The following is a 21322-nucleotide window of genomic DNA, read 5'->3' as shown; positions in this document are numbered from 1 at the left end:
GTAAAAACTTGTTTACGGCTGGTTTTTAAAAAAAAAAAAGAGAAGAGAGAGAGAGAAGGGGGAGAGAGAGACGAATAGTTGGTTGATGTGATATCCTTCATAACAATACCATTTGTTCTAGAAACCACTGTGCTGTTTGAAGGCACTTGGGTGGGCTGAGCACTGTGTGCAGCTATAGAAAAATGTAAAAACAATCGAGAGACAACTTTCAGTTGTCAAAGCTCAGGCTGTGGTGTATAAACCGTATCTTTTAACAGACAGCGTGAGGGCAGCAAAGCGAGCACCGTGACACGCGCGTCCACTCGGTTTACAATCGGCGTCCGTGGATGATTCGGGACACGTTGGCATTCGCACCGCAAATACCATGTGGCCACATGCGTCACAAACTACCTCCTTAAGTGATCTGAGCAATGCCTCGGACCCCCGTTTACACCTGTTTTAGCGTGGTCCGCTTGTGATCAGATCACTGGGCCTCAAACGTGGTGTCCAATTCACCTGTGACCTGGTGCTTATTTCCATGATTCATCTGTTCCTGCGGCGAGTGCGTCACACCCCCACGTTTCCCACGTCCACTGTGCTCTAAAGAAAGACGCCGCACTGTGATGTCGAGGGGATCCGAGCGCACAGTCATCCTGGCTTCTGTTTCCTGCCTTTTTCATTTTCCATCTCTGCCCTTCTCACTTCCCCGCTCTCAATCCTTCACGTTCTCTCGCTCTCTTTCCGTTCCTGCGTTTTCACACATTCCTCCCAAATTTTCCTCCTCTCGTTTTTTCCTCTCCTCCTTCTTTTTAATTCTCTCTCGTGTGGGGTTTTTTTTTCCTTTCTTCTACTTCCCTCACTTTTCCTATCGTTTTCCACTCTCTTCCTGCGTTTCGTCTTGTGTGTCCCCGTTACCCCCACCCCCTCCGTCCTTGATTCATTGCCATGCGGGACATGCTTTTCTGCAGTTAACCTGTCTGTCTCCCCTCTTTGGCCTACAGTTGCAATTTACGTCCCATTTGCTGTGACGTGCGCACTGATGGAAAACGATGCCATCACGTCATCTACACAGGGAATGGAAGGAATTTGTCAGGCCGTGTGACCGCGCTTCCCGCTTTCTTGTGTGTGACGACACCAGCTGAGTTGGTCAGCATCTGACTGCGTGTTGCAAACACTGGGGCACGTCTTCATCCGGTCACTGGTTTAAACATTTTTAAAGGTCGATTATAAATGAATGGTAGTTTAATAAATATATGGACACAGATTTTCGGTGAGGCAGGCTTCGGTTACTTTTCTAATTTACATCACTTTGTAGCTCCAGGACAAAGCTCGTGCATTTATGGTGGAAATTGTTTTTCCTGTTGCCTCATCTTACCTCCCCGTGCCAGTTAAAGCATTTGCAGGATGAGGGACAATAATGGCCTGTTTTATAGGGACCAGATTTGGCCTGAGCCCACAGCACGGGGCAGATCGGTTTAGGGTTTTTTTTTTTTTTTTGGAACACGCTAAATTACACTCCATAAAACGCTTGCCTGAACCTGATGTTCATGGCTGGATGATTTATCGTGCAAATATCATCACCACTCCATAAATCCCCGTTGTTCTGTCATCCTGTATTTGTGCTTCCTTCCTCCTCTTTGTTGTTTGAAACAATGTCCCGTAATATTTGTTTATCTTATCAAAAAGTTTGATAAACACTTCAGAATTGCATTCTGGGTTTTTTCATATCTCTCTCTCTCTCTCTCTCTCTCTCTCTCTCTATTATATACTTGTATATGACTATTTTTATTTATTTATTTTTTAAATACATGTACAGCTTATCTCTGGGAACACCCAAGTCCCACTTTTCATCTTCAGTTTAATCGCCAGGCTTCCTATTAGTTTTGTGCTCGTTAGAGGTCATGTGACGTTAGCTTATAGTGCGTTACATGTCCGATTGGTCGGCGCAGGCGAGGAAATTGAGCGGAGCGAGTCTTGTGACTGGTACGGCCACCGTGTGACTGCAATTGCTTTCTGGCTATAAATAACCTGGGCCTGCTGACCTCACTTTGGTTCTCTTTATCTCTCTCTCACACACTCCCGCGCTCCGCTCTGCCTCAGCTGTAGTGATTCCCACCAATCATGCTTGAACTTTTACTGTTGCGCAACAGAAAAGAAAAGACCCGAAGGAGAGAGAGGTAGAAAACAATGGAAGGTAGGCGAGAGAAAAGTTTGAGTGGGTGGAAGATGGAGTGAAATAGGAAACAAGGTGAGACGGGGAATGTTGGCAGTAGAGAGGGAGAGAGAGAAGCGGGGGATAATACCGGTGTCTAGTGCTCTGCAAGAGCCTATTTGGATTTAGATAAGATCAATAAATATATAATTTGATGTTATGTAATGTGTTTTTCCATGCTTAGCCTCGCCTACAGGGTGTCTGTTTCTCTCTCTCTCTCTCTCTCTCTCTCTCTCTCTCTCTCTCTCTCTCTCTCACACTCACACACACACACACACACACACACACACACACACACACACACACACTTTTTCTTGCTAGATTACAATTTGACCTTTTTCATGTACCAATAATCAATCATACACTCTACAGTGGCAGTCAGAACAAAATATTCTACGTAAAAACAAAAATACTGTTATGACCTCTGCATTCCATTCAAGACGATGCTGCATTCATGTGGATGTTACTTTGCCATGTAACACCTATTTAAACATTGTCGTAGACCAAGTGCTTCCCTAAATGCCAACGTTATTCCTTAACGTGGCCTCTTTCAGCAGGATAATACGACCTGCCCCAATGCAGAAATTGTTTGAGGTTTTAACGTTATGGTTGATCGGTGTATATACGAAACCAGTGACAAAAAGGAGTTCCATAAATTGGGTTGTGGGGCGTGTCTTTTTTTTTTTTTTTTTTTTTTTTTTTTTTTTTTTATTAATTTCCACCCACTAAGTAGCAACAGCTACAAACCAGGGAGACTGAAAAAGCTTGTATGTGCTTAGAAATCATCCCCTCATACTGTTGCTTATTCTCATACTATCCCATAATGCGGCATAGACGAGAGTGCCAGTGTCGCTCTCGTTGACGGGAGAGATTAAGCCATTCAAGACACCTATGGAGCACGGCCAATTTTACTCTCTTGGACTCCTGGACATTGTCAGGATTTGAATAAGCGATTTCCCGACGTTAGCACTAACACTTTCCTGTTGTCACTCAGGAGCATCACTGGATTATTATTTATTTATTTATTTATTTATTTATTTTGTATGTGGCTGCTCATGCAACCATACAGAGCAGCTAAAGGTACAGCTAAAACCAGTCTCCCACACACAAAGGGCGGGACAAGTCTCTCTGACTCTTGGCCATGGATAGCAGTGTCATCATTGGCCAACTCATGATTTCATGAGCCTGGAAATTTAATATAGACAGAGGTCCAAAATATCCACCGAATTGCGGAACCTGGTTATTATATTTATCTTTCCTGCTCATTTGTCCAACCATACTGTAAGTATAGACGTCCTCACTCACTCAAAAGGCAGTGCCTAAATTCAAAACCAGTTTTGAGCACTACTGTATTATGCAGTGTTGAAGTCAACCAGATTCCCATTACCCCTCTTGGTCTCTCTGACTGCGATGCCAGAAGGCTAAACTGAACTATATTAATGCTGCGGTCCACACCGGAGCCACTATTAGTCTTCTGGAGTTTCCTAGATCAATTTACACACACTTAAAGAGCAGCAAGCCATTTTTGTACATGGAATGAAAAAGCAGCACAAGCCTTTGTGAAAGGAAGTTGATTTGTTTCAAACTGACAGAAGCCACTTGAGACGTCTCATGGCTTCGCTTGGAGGACTGCATCGACTCGTCTGCGAAGTTCAGGGATGGCATTATGCCACGGTTTGGTTTAGACTAGAGCGAGCCCCGAGCTGACCTCTTCAATTGTGTTGTGATTCGCCTCGTTCTGTTCGGAGCTGTGTATCGGTGTCCTTACGTTGCTGTCCATATTGGTAAGAGCACAACACGGCCTAAAAATGATGCCTACCTAGGGGGCAGCCTCCTATGAAATGGAACACAGCAGTAACAAAGGTGTTTTGTTATATATGTCACTCTATATCTTGTAATTAATTAGCGTCACACCTGTTGCGGATTTTGATCACGGCTGCTCAAACCAAAATGTATATTGAACGTGTGCTCTTCAGTGGACAGTCACAGAAGTCAGATATCTCTTTTAATTAATGGACTACAATGCAGTTTAAAAATCACATTATACTCTCATTTCCTTCGATTTGAATTGGCTCTGCAAGTCAGTTTAAGTACTGAGAAGCGTCACTTGCGTCTTTGGAAATGGAAGTCATGGAAGTCTCGGTCAAGAATTACCCAGTCAACTGGGTAATAAAGACCGTAAACCTTTTTTGAAGTTGTGCTCCTTTTATCGCTTATTACTACACACTGGGGAAACTGCAATCACTTTTAGGGACCGAGCAATCTCGGAGGCTGTCTGAATATCCCTGCAACCCTACCGTACAGTAGACGAAAAGCAGTATGTCCGAATTCTCGGCGTTCGTAAGACGGTAGGTGAGAAATACCCGGATGACCTACTGCTTCCGCTGAGATTCTGCATTGTGGATCCAGTGGCTGCTGCGAGATCCAATAACGCAAAGGATCTGGCGCGCGTCGGCTCTGACGATGCTAACATGGCGGATGTAGCATGTCCAGATTTTTGCATTCGTACTACAAACTAGGCCTGTGCGATTATGGCCAAAATGATCACGGTTATTTTTGATCAATATTGAGATCACGGCTATTCATCATGATTATTCTTTGACTTTAGTGACATTTTTTATCGCACTTTCACATTTAAATAAACGCATCACTGCTTTCACCTCCATGTTGTGCTACATTCCTGCTAATGTACAAATCTTTGCGTCAAATTACACTGGTCCTTAAAGTGCATCATCTCGTAGAAGCAAAATATAGGAGGAGTAAAAATAAAAATGCCATCAACCAAATGAAAATATGCAACCGAATGAAAACAATTCAGAAAGGTAACAAGTGTTTACAGGAGGAGACGCAGCCAAATCACCCAGTAGAGCGGTGCAGGGATGACGTCATTTTGTATCGGAACCCGGAAGTTATCATCACACCGGTTCCCTCGACAACAACCCAATAGGATTTTCACTTAAGCCACGGTCGCTCGACTTCATCACCATCGCCAAGCTTCCGACTGCTTTTCCGAACTTGATTTAAAACATTATCCATAATCCGGATTTACTCTGTGGATGAATCATCGTTTTGTTTGGGAGTCGTGCACAGCAAACCTGAACCCCTTTATGTGCAAAGACTTCTGTTCAGCACGATGACGACGAGTTTCCCCGGCAACGTATGTAGTCTCGTTTAGCAACATGTCGGTGTCATAATTTCCCCTCGCGCGAGCGCTGGACCTCGCGGCACACCCTAAAACCCGAAGCGAAGCTCGATTTTGCGCTCGATATTATCTGTAGCGGAGGACGAACTTTTAAACATCAATATCGCAGGTGATCATATCCATGTAATCGAGATCGATATTCGATTAATTGCGCATCCCTACTACAAACCTATATACTGATCAGTACGTCCTGTATCCCCAGCTGAGCCGTACAAACGGAATTGAATGCAGTATGTACCGTCGTAGTTTTGAGTTTCCGGAAGCAGCGAGTCTCGGCACCTCTTTACTGCTGACCACAATGGAAAAAAAAAAAAAAGACCTGAGCAAGTGGCAGACGTAACAGCTCTGGTGTCGTGTGGTTTTGCAGCAGCTTGTCCTCCTTGCTGTTTCACGCTTTCACTCTTCTCAATCTTCTGCTTATAGGCGTGCAATAAATCATTGCCAACTCAGGAAATGTGTGCTTAATAGTCCGTTTGTATGCAGAGTTTAAAAAAAAAAAAAAGAAAAAGAAAGAAAAAGGCTGACTTATTAATTACTGAATTATATTTATCTTACTGGCTGCAGTTCTAGCTCTTATGCAATCAAGAGTGCACTGTTAAGCACAATAACTGCACTCGTGAATTATTTCAAGAAGTTTGAAGGATACAAATCCTCTTTACCCTTAAATGGCCCCAATTTATTAACATGTAAGTTCTTCAAACTTCTACATATATAGCCTACTTTTTTTTTTTATTGGGGGGGGTCATTTAGCAGGTACTGTCTTGTATAATAAAGCTGCATACGAATACTGGACAGGATCCCCTTTCAGTACAGCCTCAAGTCTTCCTAGCATGGAATACAAAAACATTCCATCATTCCTTATAGAAAAGTCTGATTTTTACAGCCGCATTTTGTTAAGCAGAGTTAATTTATGTAGCGCACCAACAAACTTCTACATTAAACTACTTTTTAAGCATTTCACTATGCTTAGTTTCTGGTACTTTCCAGCACAGAATAACTCAATTATTCTTGGAGAGGGCTTTCATTTAACAGTATTAGGATCGGTTCCTAACCCTGGTCCTTTTTATTTGGAATCTGACTGAGAGCTGGCTCCGAGTGTGTGTGAATGGTTTTGAATAGAGACTGCGCTCACCATCTGTGCACCACCACCATCTCACAGCTTGCAATCAAGCAGATCTCTCTCTCTCTCTCTCCCCCTCTCTCTCTGGAGGGGGGGGGGGGGGGGGCGGCTTTTTTCTAAGCAATCTCTCTTGCACTGCAGCCCCACCGCAGATGCTAATGGTGTCCCATTAACTCGTAAGTGCTCAGGGTCAAGGCTAGAAGGAAGCGAGTAAACTAGCGCGCAGGGATATTGGTTTGTGTGGTTATACAAGAACAGCGAGTGGCTCAATTTGGGAAGGTTTTATTGGGAGACAGGCATCTCTTATTTGCTGTTTCTGTAGATTCCTTTATTTATTTATTTATTTATTTATTTTAAAAAAACGACTTGTTACCTGGAGCAGTTTCTCACAGTAACCTTGAATAAAAGCCAGCAGTTAGTATGATTGTGCCTCATTTGCATAATTGGTACTTTGCACGCTTCTCATCCGTTCCCTCAAAACGTATGTATTTTGTTCATTTGCGTGATGATTTTAAATGTAACATGCTAAGGATTAAAATACAACAGGGACATGCTGTAGTAGGAAAATAAACAAACAACCTGGTTAGCCTTATGGCTTGGATTTGCTTGTAGAGTGCCACAATATCACCCCAGTGTCTTACACTTCATACATTTACAAAACGACAGGCCTTGGGGTGTGCCCAGTATGTATTGGTTAGTACCTACTAAAAGTGGTGATGGGGTCCTGGGCACCCAAGGCTGCGTGGCCACAGACCAGGTCAGAGTGCCCATGCTGCCCCCGTCCACTGCTGAAAACTGTACATTGAAGCAATAGAAGAAGGTGGCCTGGTCTGGTTTAATCACTTTCTTGTACATCGTGTCGACAGCCTGGTGCGAGATGGCACCAGGACGCACTATGGGAGGAAGGCAAGCTGGCAGAAGCTGTGTGATGTTCTGCTGGGGAACCTTGGGTCCTGGCATTCATGTGGATGTTACTTTGACACACAACACCTACCTAAACATTGTTGCAGACCAAGTGCACCTCTTCATAGCAACTGTATCCCCTAATGGTACTGGCCTCTTCAATAGGATAATGCACCCTGCCATACTGCAAAAAAAATGTTTAGGAATAGTTTGAGGAGCGTGACCGAGAGTTCAAGCCGTTGACTTGGCCTCCAAATTCCTCAGATCTCAGTCCGATCGAATATCTGTGGGATGTGCTGGACAAACAAATCCGATCCATAGAACTCGCCTTGCAAGTTACTGGACTTCAAGAAGTTAGCAGCGGATCCTTTGTGCCAGATACTACAGCACACCTTCAGAGGTCTTGTGGAGTCCATATCTTGACATGTCAGAGCTGTTTTGGCAGCACAGGTGGTTTTAATGTTATGGCTGACTGGTGTTTGTACGACGCTTTCATATGTCAGTTATGGGATGCGTTATATAATCTAATAGAAACTTTGAGATCATTAGCATAATGTTGGTATGTTAGCAGTTGGGGGGTGTGGTTTAGCATGAGACTGCACTGGGCAGGAAGTGTTTGGAAGAGGGAGAGAGAAGTATTGTCTGGGTTTTATACACGAGCCTTGTTTTTCCCCCAGCAGACACAGCAATCCCAAATCAATTAGTGATGCACTGTTGTCAGCAGTCGCAAGCTACTATCAAGAAAATCTCGACGGTTCAAAAAAGGTCATTTGTACGAACACTAAGAAGCAGTGATGGTAATAATAGAATAATCTCCCTAACTTTGAGAAATACAAGTCTCATGTTGAAAGGGAACACTTGTGGCAGCCTGGGAAAAACCCTTCATGGTGAAATACATGGTGTAATTTCTGAGAATTACAGGCTTTCTTTCTTTCTTTCTTTCTTTCTTTCTTTCTTTCTTTTTCCCCTCCCTCCAAGTATTTCAATCATAATTAGTTCTAACATTTTAAAGTCTAGTTGCCCCCAAAAGTGAAAAACTGAGAAATGCGCATTTAACAATTTCATTCAAGTTTCACTGAAGGCAATGGCTAAAAGCAGTAAACTGTAACATATGAAATATAGAAGTAACGATTAGGGTAACTTTTTCAGTAGAAAATGAAAGCGCTCTTTCTCCCCCCCCCCCCCCCCCCTTCCCCATCATTATCCACATCAGTCCATGTCTAGTTTCCTTTCCTGAGGTTAGTGTCAGTCAGAACATGAGCCTCATCTTCGCTCTTGTGCTTTAATAACTGCTGATCGATTCCAAGCGTTTCATCAGCATTCATACATGATTCATTCAGAAAGCTTGATTGAAGCCCGACACTGTATGAGGAAATCAGAGCTAACTATTAAAGCATCTACTTCAGACCATTTTTACCCTGTCATTTGTTAAACCGGCTCCTTATTTGCTCAAAACCCGATTTTACACACCAGATTTATTTATGTGTTTGTTTATGTAATCCAACATCAGACAGTGTTGCGGTCAGCATTTGCTATGCTGCTGCACTCAGCTTGGAGCACTGAGATTGAATCTGCAGATATTTACGTCGTTGCATTTCATGGTGCCACAGTTTATTTTTAATTTCAGCGTTGCTCTTTCACTTAGCATCACTGTCTTCATGACCTAAGTGCTATGTTCTGCCTGTTCCTACATGAAACAGGAGCGCTCGTGACCCACGTCGACTGCAGAGAAGTTGAGCAAAAACAGTCAGATTTATTGGTATTGTTGGGTGTTAGTAAATATGGGCAAAAAGGTCTTTGTGGTTAATTAGCTTGATCTCTGGGTCATTATTGGATTTTCCAGCAGGACAGCGACTCAAAACATGCAACCAAATATACACACACGGGGTTCAATCGAGTTTTTAACAGTTCTATCTCAGACCCTTGACTTAAAGCCTGTCAAAAATCTGTGTGGTGAGCTGAAGAAAAGAATCCAGAAGAGCGAACTTATGACTCTAGATCTGCTCTTTGTATTCGTTATGGGAGACGACTCGGTGCTGTTATTTTGGCGAAGGGACGAAATACTAATTGTAGGGGTGGCCCAATCTTCCGTCTTCAGCTGTCCAGTTTGGTTGAGTCTGTGCCCACTAGCCTCAGATTCCCATTTTTGGTTTACAGGAGGAGAACCTGACTGACTTGTTCATTTTGAGATGCTTTTCAGCTCCTCACGGTTGTAAAGAGTTGTTTTGTTTGGGTTACTGTAGCCTTTCTGAAAGCTCAAACTAGTCCATACTCCTGACCTCTTTCACCATCCCCCCCCTCAATTAATTAACCATTTTCCACCCATCTTTATCTAGGGTGCCAATAATTCTGCCGCTGATCCCACCGCGCACACTTGGCAAACTCTTGATGAAATGAGACGATCCAGTTATAGTTGCACCTATTTAGATCGACGCTGCTGGGAATTCTCTCATGCGTGGAAAGTGGTGAAGCTTCCCAGCATCGTGAAGCAAACGGATGCCGTATATAGACGTGTAAAACCAATAACTGTCTAGAGTCTTCACTTGCAGGCAGACTATTTTTAGCCTCTGCTGTTCCACCCACCCACACGTCCGCGCTTGGTGCTGCAAAAACATATAGCTTCAGTCGCTATCGCAGCACTGGCCTTTGCATTAATGACACTGCAGAAGGCAAGATGCAAATAAGCACTTGGACCAACACATCGTGCCCTGTGAGCAATGCAGTCAAGTGCCTGTAAGTTTTCTGTAGGTGTGTTTTGATCAATTGTGGCACAACACAGGCTCTGTATTTTGTTTGGTTCGTTTTATTGCAAGGCATTTGTGTAGCATTAGAATCGAGGTGGGCTATATTTTGTCCGTTTCGCGCTGCACACGTCTGCAAATTTCAGACAGCTTGGTGATGCAGGTGATGGAAGTGCAGCTCACATGCAGAGAAGAGTGTGGAGGAAAAAGAGCACCAGATCGCAAATAAACCCAGTTCCCTCTCTATTTTTTGTTTTCTCTTCCTGCCTTTAAAAAAAAAAAAAAAAAAAAAAAAAAAAAAAAAAAAACTTTTCTTTCTTAATCTCTTCTCTATTTTGGCCATACCCTTGATTTCTTGACCAAAAACACTGGGTTTATATCTAGTTTTAGATTCCTAAAAATCCAGTCCACAGTGATTTTTTTACATTTTTTTTTTATTTATTTTTTTTATTATTTTTTTATTTAAAATAAAAAAAATTCCTGCCTCCCCCCCCTTCTCTCACGCGCACGTCCTGTGGTCATCGGAGACCAGGGCCAGGCTGAAAGCAGGACTGTGATGGAGGGACCCTTGCTCCAGCTTCTGCTCCACATTTCATCAAAGTCACCCTTATTTCAATGTCATCCAAAAATAGCAGGTTTCCATGAACTGCTACGTAGACGGCAGGCGTCAACGCCGGTGACGCAGCAGAAAAGAACAGCGAACCAGGACCGAGAGCGAGTCAGGGCGTGGTCCGAAAGGTTCTAGGCAAAGGGGGGGGGGCAACCCTCTCATGATCTGGAATATGATGGTTTAGGAGTGCGTGCTGCAGTTTCGTGGCTTAATTTTGGTCCACAAATAGCGTGATGTCAGTGAGTGTCGTATCCGTGTCCCATCAGCTTGAATCATGCTGCTCTCGGCCTTGTCATGTGGGATCTGGAGCGAGGATTTATGCAAGATTTTTATTTTTGGACGACAGCTAGAGACTGGGTACGTCTAACGAACTGTGACATTGACGGCAGCCTCGCTGTCAGAGCGGGAGCATGGGACGGCACGGTGTCCTAAAAAATGTTTAACGGTGAATGTAGATTTGTACGTTATGATCGATTTAATGAACCGATTAGTCCTCGGCATACAGATTCTCCAAGGGGACAGTAGGAGCACCATATACAAGAAAGGAGTGGACTGATCAGGATGATTTAAGCAGTGCGAGGGATAAATAAATTAGTCACCAAAGAGAACTTTGCTGCAGGACATGGCTGTAGCAGTCGAGTGTGAATTGGTTTACATGAATTCACTCAAAGATGGAAATGCCTGAACGTCATCATTCTCTTCATCTATCTATGTAATCGAACTAAACGAGGGCACTTTATTATAAAACTGAACACATTTCACACACACGATATAAAGATGTGATATGACTGTGTGCTTCTTGCGTGTTTTAAACAATCGAAGATGTAGTTTACGATTTTAGGAGAACATAATTTAGTGAGCTTTAATTTCGGTTATACATTGGAGTAGTCGTAAGTCATAAAATCAAAACTCTATAGCAAACTCCGTAGTCAAAAAACATAGGGTGGCTAAGACTTTTGCACCGTAATGTACATATAGTGCCCTCCACTAATTTACCAAGGGTGCCAATATATGAGCAAAGAAAGTGGTGAAAAATGTCTGTTTTAACCTTTTTGATCTTTTTGTTTAAAGAATTTCACACACATACTCTGCTCTCATGGACATCAAACAATTGGAAATGCAACACCGGTTCATTAAACAAAATTGTTAAATATAGGTGAGCAACAATTATTGGCACATATTTAGTCAATATGTTGCGCTTCCTCCCGCCAAGATAACAGCCGAATTTTCTCCTATAACGCCTGATGAGGTTGGAGAATACATGGCGAGGGATCTGAGAGCGTTCCTCCATACAGAATCTCTCCAGATCCTTCACATTTCGAGGTCCACGCTGGTGGACTCTCCTCTTCAGTTCACCACACAGGTTTTCTATGGGGTTCAGGTCAGGGGACTGGGATGGTCATGGCAGGACTTTCATTTTGTTGTCAGTAAACCATTTCTCTGTTGATTTTGATGTTTTGGATCATTGTCCTGTCCAACTACAGCCCATTTTAAGCTTTCTGGCAGAGGCAGTCAGGTTTGATTCCATGTATCCTAATAAAATGTCCATTTCCTCTGGCAGAAAAACAGCTCCAAAACATTAGAGCCACCACCATATTTAACTGTGGACATGAGGAACATTTCCCATATGGCTACCTCTCTGTGTGTGCCAAAACCACCTCTGGTGGTTATTGCCAAAAAGCTCTATTTTGCTTCAGTTGACCGATTCCAATTATTGCCCTGATGGAGAAAACGGGTGTTTTAAATGCGTTTGTTGCTGTACATACTTCCGATTGTGTTCTAAACAGAATAGGAGGCTTACTACTTTTTTTTTTTTTGTTTGTTTGTTTTGGGTTTTTTTGGGTCAGAATGGTTCACAGAGCATCTGGCTGAGACTAGGTGATCCCCAGGATCGTAACAGAAGGTTTCTATTTACATTCTGCTGTGAGATATGAAGCTTACAGGACAAATACCACATGACTATGTGGCGGTTCTTCGTAACTGCCTGGTCAGGATTGCGGAGGTTTAAATTTGTTTTAAGAAATCAAACTAAATGTGAGGGAGCCAGAATTCATAAACTGTTCTGGCATTTCAGCCTCTGTTCGCGTTTTAAAAACTTCTGTCCGTCTGTCACAGGAGTATAGGTTCATATTTATTTTATTTTAAGGCCTTCAAGTTTATGCCACTCCCGCACAGAATGTAAATAGGTACACACAGTGGCATTGTTACACACAAGATTTATTTTTTATCTTTTTTTTTTTTTTTTCCTTTAAATAGTGCTTATGTTGATTTTTGTAGTTTTTGTTTTTTTGTTTACTCGAGATGGTGTCCTTGGATCAATGTCACCTGCAGCCTGAAGGGATTGGGAATAGACCTGGGCAATCGTTGACACGGACCCCTCGATGTTCTCTCCTCACTCTCGTTCTCTCCCCCTTCAGAGCAGAGTACAGCTGACATATTACAGGATTGAACATGAGAGGGCATTACTCCGTTAAAAAACCTCAAGACATGTACTTGTGCGTGTACACTGAATATATGCAGTGTATCTATAGATATAAGATAACCTTTATTGATCCCACACTGGGGAAACTCCCTCGTCACAGCAGCTCAATTACACAAAAAAACAGATGGGAAAGAATACACATTAAATAGCAATAGAATTTAAATAAAGTGTCTTTTTTTATTTATATATATATATATATATATATATATATATATATATATATATATATATATATATATATATATATATATATATATATATATATATATATATATATATATATATATATAACACACACACAATAGGAATAGAAAAATAAGAATTAAATTAGTAAAAATAATAATAATGGTAATATGTACACTATGGACACCTCAGTGTACAAGTAGCCAGTCTTGCATGTCTAGTCTGATTAATTCTGTTAACTGCACAAAGGCACTTCATCCACTAAAGTGTGCTGTTCCTTTCCGTAGCCTGTAAAGAACTGTACAGTGTGTCATGTGTATTTTTAGATCTGTACCACAACAAAAAAAATAGAAAGAGTATTGATTTCTTACAGCCTCAGGATCTCATTGTTATGACGCCATCATGGCTGAAATGCTGGAAACGTGCTGTAGAAAACCGGTTGAACTGATGATCTCGGTATGAATGCCTCTTCCCAACCAATACCGTCATTATCTTCTTCTTTTTTATTTATTTATTTATTTTTAAATCACCCGCAGGCTGATGCTGATTTTAATCATTCATCCTCTTCTCTTCTGTACGCACTCCCTCACCCTGTCCCTCATTCACCACTGAGTATGCTGAATACACAAAGTGAAAGTAGGCAGTAAATTATTTACGGGCTCTCGAGCCACTGGCTCGTGTGCCCGGTTTCTATTTTTAGTAGCATCTGGCCGTCTCCAGGGACTTCAGTGAGTACCGTGAGCAACCACGGCGCAACAGATTCGGTAACGGCTGCTGCAGGATCTGCTGCTCACTGTGTGCTTCCGCTCAAGCTCATTCTCATATTCACAACCCCAATTCCAGAAAAGTTGGGACGCTGTGTAAAATGTCAATAAATAACAGAATGCATTCCTTTGCAAATCTCATAGACCCGTATGTTCCCAATAGAACGTAAACATATCAGACATTTAAACTGAGGAAATGTACAATTTTAAGGAAAAAAAAAATGTCATTTTGAATTTGATGGCCAGAGCACGGCTCAAAAATAAGTTGGGACGGGGCAACAAAAGGCTGGAATAGTAAGTGTTACTAAAGAAACAGCTGGGGGAATATTTTGCAACTAATTGGGTTAATTGGCAACAGGTCAGTCACATGACTGGGTGTAAAACAGTATCTTAGAGCGGTAGAGAGATGTAAAGATGGGATAGAACCTGGATGGAAGTAAATGTTGCTCTAAAACGTGTTTATACCTTTCAGCATCGATGCCTTTCCAGATGTATAAGCTGCCCATTCCGTAGGCACTAATGCACCCCCATACCATCAGAGATACAGGCTTTTGAACTGAGCGCTGATAAAACCCAGATAGTCCCTCTCCTCTTTAGTCCTCTTTAGAGGGCTCGGTATCCGTGGTTTCCAAAAAGAATCAAAAATTTTGATTCGTCTGACCATAGAACAGTTTTCCACTTTGCCTCAGTCCACTTTAAATGAACTTTGGCCCAGAGAAGAGGGTGGTGTTTCTGGATCATGTTCTCATATGGTGGCTGATTTGCATGATTGAGCTTTAACCAGCGTGGATGGTACAGCGACCCACAATTCTGTTCACAGACGATGAGTTCTGGAGGTGTTTCTGAGTCCATGCAGTGATTTTCCATTACAGGGTCATGCCTGTTTTTAATGCAGCGCCACCTGAGGGCCCTGAAAATCACAGGCACGCAGTACTGATTTTCAGTCTTGTCCCTTGTGCACAGAGATTTCTCCAGATTCTCTGAATCTTTTGATTCACCCCCCAAAAATGTAACAGTAATATTTAACCTGCGTTGAGCCAGAATATTACTGCTGTTTGTTTACATCTTTTCTTCTGATGCACCTCTTCTTATCCCCCATGTTTTTAACATCCAACTGCTCAAGGAAAGGCAGAGATCAAGAGCTTTCTGAAACTACTGAGATCAGGAGAGAGAGTGAAGCTCAACTCTTTGGAAAGTTCCCTTAAGGTTTACTTGATTCTAGGGCTGCAACTTTCAGTCCCTTTTTTTTTTTTTTTTTTTTTTTTTTTTTTTTTTTTTTTTTTTTGTCTATTTAAAATAAAATCCACAAACTGAGTGTTTTAAAATATAAACTTCAGACTAAAACTTTACACAACTGTTTGTCCAAAACAGAAAAGACCCCAATACACACACACACTGATGCGCAATAGGAGCGCGAGTAAGATCTGTGATGTCTAATTAAAACATTATGATCAAAAATAAACACATTTAAAATATGACTAAAGGCGGCGAGTAACAGAAACCACGAGGTGCAGTGAAAGTGAGTGGGGTTTTTTTTTTTTTTTAATTATTCGTTTAGGACTGCAGTTTAATTCTGTGCTTTTTGTGCATCCATAAAAAGTAATGCATAAATACTTGTATACAGTATAACCTAAAATATAAAGTGTTCTAGTATTTATGCATTATTTTTTCTGGATGCACAAAAAGCACAGAATTAAACCGCAGTCCTAAATGAATAATAAAAACTCTTTCACTGCACCTCGTGGTTTCTGTTACTTGTTGCCTTTAGACATATTATTTCACTTGTGTTTACGTTTGATCAGAGTGTCTTAATTAGACATCACAGATCTTACTCACGCTCCTATTGTGCATCAGCGCATCTACACAGCGTGTTCTCAGCAACGCGGCCTCGTTACTAACACACCACTTCCGTCATAATAAACGACAGAATTTACACTGCAAGTGCGCAAATACAGCATATAATGACTAGACTTAAATTAAACTAAACCTTTTAAGCAACTCACACCAGTTTCCCCTTACACACAGTGGAGCATTTTGGATACAAACATAAGTTTGTCCTCGTGCACCTGTTTGATCTCCGCGGTGTTTAATGTAAAATGCCCCCCTCCCTTAGGGGACTTGGAGGTCACACACATTCTTCCTCAGTCACGTGACAATTTCACCTCGGTCTGATGGTGACTGAGGTCATGTTGGGAATAAAAAGGTAACGTTGACAAACGGTAAACTGAAGAAAGTCATTGTCCGTGATTCTGGGTGTGTGCTAACGCTAGCGTGCGTATGACGTCACGCGCCATCGACTAGGAAGCGGCTTATACTTCCGGTTAGTAAAAAAAAAACAACCCACTAGTGATGTATTTTACCTTTCTAAAATCCACACACTAGACAGTGGTGCGTAGTGTACAGTACTTCATTTGGGACATGATAATGTGAGTAAATGTACCACGTGCCGCGCATAGACCGAATTATCGATTTTATGGGTTAGTTGCTGCAGCTCTACTTGACTCCCAGGTTATATACTAACGTTCAGGAAAGAACAGATTCACTTCCTAGATGCATAACATAATAATCTGACCCAGTGTGTGTGTGTGTGTGTGTGTGTGTGTGTGTGTGTGTTTTTAGTACAAGATTGGGCAGCTGTATATGATCAGTAAGCACAGCAACGAGCAGAGTGAGCGAGGAGAGGGAGTGGAGGTGGTGCAGAATGAGCCCTACGATGACCCCACGCACGGCCGCGGCCAATTCACCGAGAAACGTGTCTACCTCAACAGGTGAGACATCCTCGACTCTCTCTCTCTCTCTCTCTCTCTCTCTCTCTCTCTCTCTCTCTCTCTCACACACACACTTGTCTTATTATAACTATTAATCAGCCCTTACAGGATGTCGTGGAGTTGTTTTTTTTGTTTGTTTGTTTTTGTTTGTTTGTTTTGTTTTTTGTTTTTTTGTGATTGTTGTGGCATTTTGCAGAGGTTGTTTTGTTCTTGGGTGTGTTTTTTTTTTGGGGGGGGGGGGGGCGGTTGGCAGAAATTTAAGTAGTTTGGTGAAACTGCAATTGCACACAATTGTGCACGGTCTTTCACAGTGATGTTTGTTGATAAATGAGACCTTTTAGCTGTACTCATGCTCGACGCTCGCGAATCAATGGTGGCTTTTTCTGACTGCCCAAATCTGGCGTTTTTGTCTTGGCCCAAATCTGCGGAGATTTTTTAAAAAATTGAAAGATCCTCAGACTATTGCACCGTTTGCTTGATTTTGCATTAACTTCTGAGATCGCAGAATCCTGGAGGGACTGATTAACGCAGCTAACAAATCCTACATCTTTAATCTCATCCTAACCTTAACCTCCGTAAACAAAAGGAAACCATTTCACCAAGTTGTGCGCTTCCAACTGTGTTCCCCTAAAAGTTTAGGGCAAGACCTACATATGGATGTGATGGTCAGGTGTCCACATACTTTCAGCCATACCGTCTAGTGTAGCTCGCCTACTCGTACACGGTTACAGCGTCCGACGTCTCCCGAATCAGTGAACAGTCGAGGACCCGACCCTCTCAAACAGCACGCTTTCCAGTGCTTAAGAGGAGAGAAAGATGACGTATCTGCTACCGAGCTGAGAGATAGACGCGAAATGAGAGGAAGAAAAGCACGATGGTAGCAGAGATTTAATAAGAATAAAGGGGTGCAAAAGGAGACAAGGTTGAGACTCTCATATGAGGAAGTATGAGTAAAAACGACGGCGACAAAATAAGAAGAATCGATTAATTGGAGAGGGAAGAGCCGTGTCAGCACATTGACCGCATTAAGCTTACACACCAGTTTCTAAAGTTGGCTGCCCTTTAAAAAGTGCATAGATCGGATGAAGAGGGGAGTGGACGAGAGCGATGCCAATGCATACATCTGCAAAATATATTTACTGGACCACAAAGCTTTGCCAATACTACTCTGAATACCCCAAAAAAATGCGTGTTTTTTTTTTATTATTATTCCATTTTGCTTAGAGAGAATCAATCTGTAATAGGATCCTGACTTTCCCATGGTCTGACGCATTCAGAATTGAATCACCTAATTAACCAATCATGATACTTTCTGCCTTGAGAAGACTTTTCAGTAGCAAAAATTCCTGTTTGCTCGTAAACATCCTCGTTGGGGTGCCATGTCCAATCGACACACAGCTAATTTTCAATCAAGTGTATTCACCAACGTGAACAGGATGGATGGCTGGATGGCACTGCAGCACAAGTCAGTTCTACATCATGTGCTAGATGTGGAGGTTCACACCCACTGTATAGGGGACAATCATTAAGACTCACTTGGTCAAAGGTTATGAGTCATGCTAGGAGTCGACTATACGGATTAGAACTAGAATTAGATTAGAATCCCTTGTCCTTGATTTCAGGTCTCACAGCTAGGCAGTTGTCAAATCCCCCTTCTTTAAAAAGGATGGCATAAGATTCTTGGAGAAAGTATCCCATTGAAATTCCGAACACGTTATTCATTTGTCTACTGAGGCTTTTTATCATATCTGGACTCTGGATAACATTCATGCTCCTCTTAAATCGTATTTTGAGATATGGTATGTCATCTTGCTCTCTTTTTTTTTTTTTTTTTTTTTCTTTCTTTTTTTTCTTTTTACGTATTTCCCTTTCTTTTGCTGTAAGTCCCAGGCCATGTTTGTTCGATTCTGTTTGTGTTGTAAGTGGTTAAAATGTTCATACAAAAGATTTATTTTTAAAAATTGTGTCAAGGTGGACAAAACATAAGTCGGTCAGGCATAAAAATGAATATTATTCCTCACTTTATTGTGGAATTTCTGTCATGTACCATTTTTGTAATATAATGTAGTTTATTTTCTACAGTGACCTTACCATACTGTAACGGTTTGAGTCGCATCCGTACTGTAAAATATGGTGGGGTTTTTTGTTGCTCCCCCCCCCCCCCCCCCCCCCCCTTTTTTTTTGTTGGAATGTGCTGCATAAAATATTCAGGGCATTTTGGTGCCTTTTGGCGCTTTGGCGTGGAAAGCGAAGCTAGGCGATCCACACCAAGTGCCACAGATGCTTCTAGATCCTCATTAGCAGCGATGCTTAGGAGAGGCAATTTTCCAGCAGATTTCCCAGTGTTACTTGCCACCAACTGGACACCAATCTGATCAGCATGTCTGTTAGTGTTGGTGTTTGCGCTAGCCAGCGAGTTATGAGTAGATGATTAATGAAGTTGTGATTATGGGGGAGTTGTTCCCCCTGTGAGCATGTGAGAAAAGCTCAACCAGTGCCTATAAAAGCGCTCGGGTGTGAAAACCGTGGGTTTCAGAACCGTGCCGTTGCCCTCAGAAACTGTCGCAGTGTGCACTGCCAATTAAATAAGGGTTTTTTTTTGGGGGGGGGCGTTTTAGAGGCTCAGCTCTCAGAATGAGGTGCAGTCGCCTTCAAAGAGTGTTGCGTTTAATTGCTTCTGATGTTGCCAGTTTTTGGGGTGAATTCAGCCTCCACCCACGCGCACACTCCAAAGAAGCATGTACTGTTCCTGGCAGGCTTTAATAGTCATGCATCTGTTAAAGCGGGCAGGACTCACTGGACCCACAAGAACATGAAGACGTGGTGTGTCGTGACTCCATATGTCAGTGACACTCTTCAGGCTATGAAGTTGCTCGGCCAGCCAGTTTGATTTATTCGTTTCATCTCTTCTTTTGAGCTTATAGTTTGGTTTTGTAAAGTTGCTATAAAAAGACAGATTGTACAAACCTAAGCACGTGGTGTTTGCACTACTCAAGTCCGGTTAAGGAGGTGTGGCCTCTGTCGATGGCCGTCAATCAAACTTTACTGTACGTACAAGTAGGTGTAAGTCTTGTCCTGTAATTTCCTGCGCCATTGCCTGTGTTTCCTGTGCACGTGGTTTTTGTTTTTTTTTGGGGGGGGGAGTGTGATTTCAGGATGACGAACTAATCAGCTGAGGAACTGAACACAATGCAGGAGAGCAGTCTGTGTGTCCTGAGCTGAAGGCTGCAATTCATTTGGGATTATGAACCCGATCACTCAGGAAACACGGCGCATATAGAAAAAGGGGAAGGGTGTATGGGGAAAAACGAAAATGAGACCACATGTGTAGGTGTGCGTCAGACGTTAAAGAAGGGTCTGTGAAAGAGGAGATAAGAAGTGTTCTTGCAGCCCAGGCCCTGAATCCCATTTGTACGAGAGATACAGCTCCTTTTGCTTTTGTGTTACGCAGATGAAATCCAATACGGAAATAGGGCCAGTGCTTACGCCTTGCAGCCTCTGTTTGTCATGAAAAACTCTAGTGGACTCTTGTCATAATTATTTCTAGTGGAACCTTATGCCTGCTCTTTTTTTCTTTTTTTTTTCCCCTTAAACTGGGGTGGAGAAGTAAAGGCTTTAGCAAGATACAAAGGTATTGTAGACAGATATAAGACGAGAGCAATGGAAATGTAGTCTTTTATTTGTAATTCTTGTTTATCGGACCTGGTGGTAACATTGTAACCAACCTACAGTTTAGTGATGGTCATCTCCTCCTTTTAAAGACCACCTAAAATCATCTTTTGTAATTAAGTGTCTGGACATCTTTGAACATGTTCTTTAGGGACACATTTATTGTCATTCAATAATCTTCCATTAAAATGCATTGACTCTAAATGTCTCTTGGATTTTTGACCGACACTGTGCACATTCGGGAGCAGCGGGAATTAATATTAACCAATAAAAGTGGTCCTCCAATAGCTGACCTGTAAACTGGCATCCAGGACCGACTTGTTTTGTTTTGAAACCAGTTCAATATTGATCGAACCAAAGTCCCAGCGGGAACATTGTTTCTCTTGGGAATAAGTCACATTGTGGAAGGAAATGAATTTTAATTTCCACTTTACGTTGTCCTTAAAGACATAGGTTGCATGGAAAACGAGCAAATAGGGTCAGTTACGCGTTTCAACCAATAAGACAATATAGTTAGTCAAATTCAGTAAAGTCAAGTTTTTCTTTCTCCATTTCCACCCCGATTTGGTCACCTGCCAATTCCCACCCAGCAGCCAGTTCTCCCAATCATACAATACCTCCCAACCAGGGAGGGTGATGGTTAACACGTGCTTCCTCCAAGACACGTGAAGCTATCTCATCTTTTCGAT

The 21322-nt window shown here is 42.2% G+C and overlaps 1 protein-coding gene across 2 annotated transcripts in view; it reads left to right on the top strand.

Moving 5' to 3' along the window:
* Positions 1-21322, top strand: part of pitpnc1 (phosphatidylinositol transfer protein cytoplasmic 1) — a 70057-nt gene that overhangs the window by 31474 nt on the left and 17261 nt on the right. For both annotated transcript variants that reach the window (XM_017480655.3, NM_001201289.1), the window contains 1 exon segment: positions 16816-16964. In XM_017480655.3, the coding sequence (XP_017336144.1) occupies positions 16816-16964 (149 nt within the window).

This window comes from Ictalurus punctatus, chromosome 12 (genome assembly GCF_001660625.3).
Source record: "Ictalurus punctatus breed USDA103 chromosome 12, Coco_2.0, whole genome shotgun sequence".
NCBI lineage: Eukaryota > Metazoa > Chordata > Actinopteri > Siluriformes > Ictaluridae > Ictalurus > Ictalurus punctatus.
This window is presented reverse-complemented; position numbering and strand designations above follow the sequence as displayed.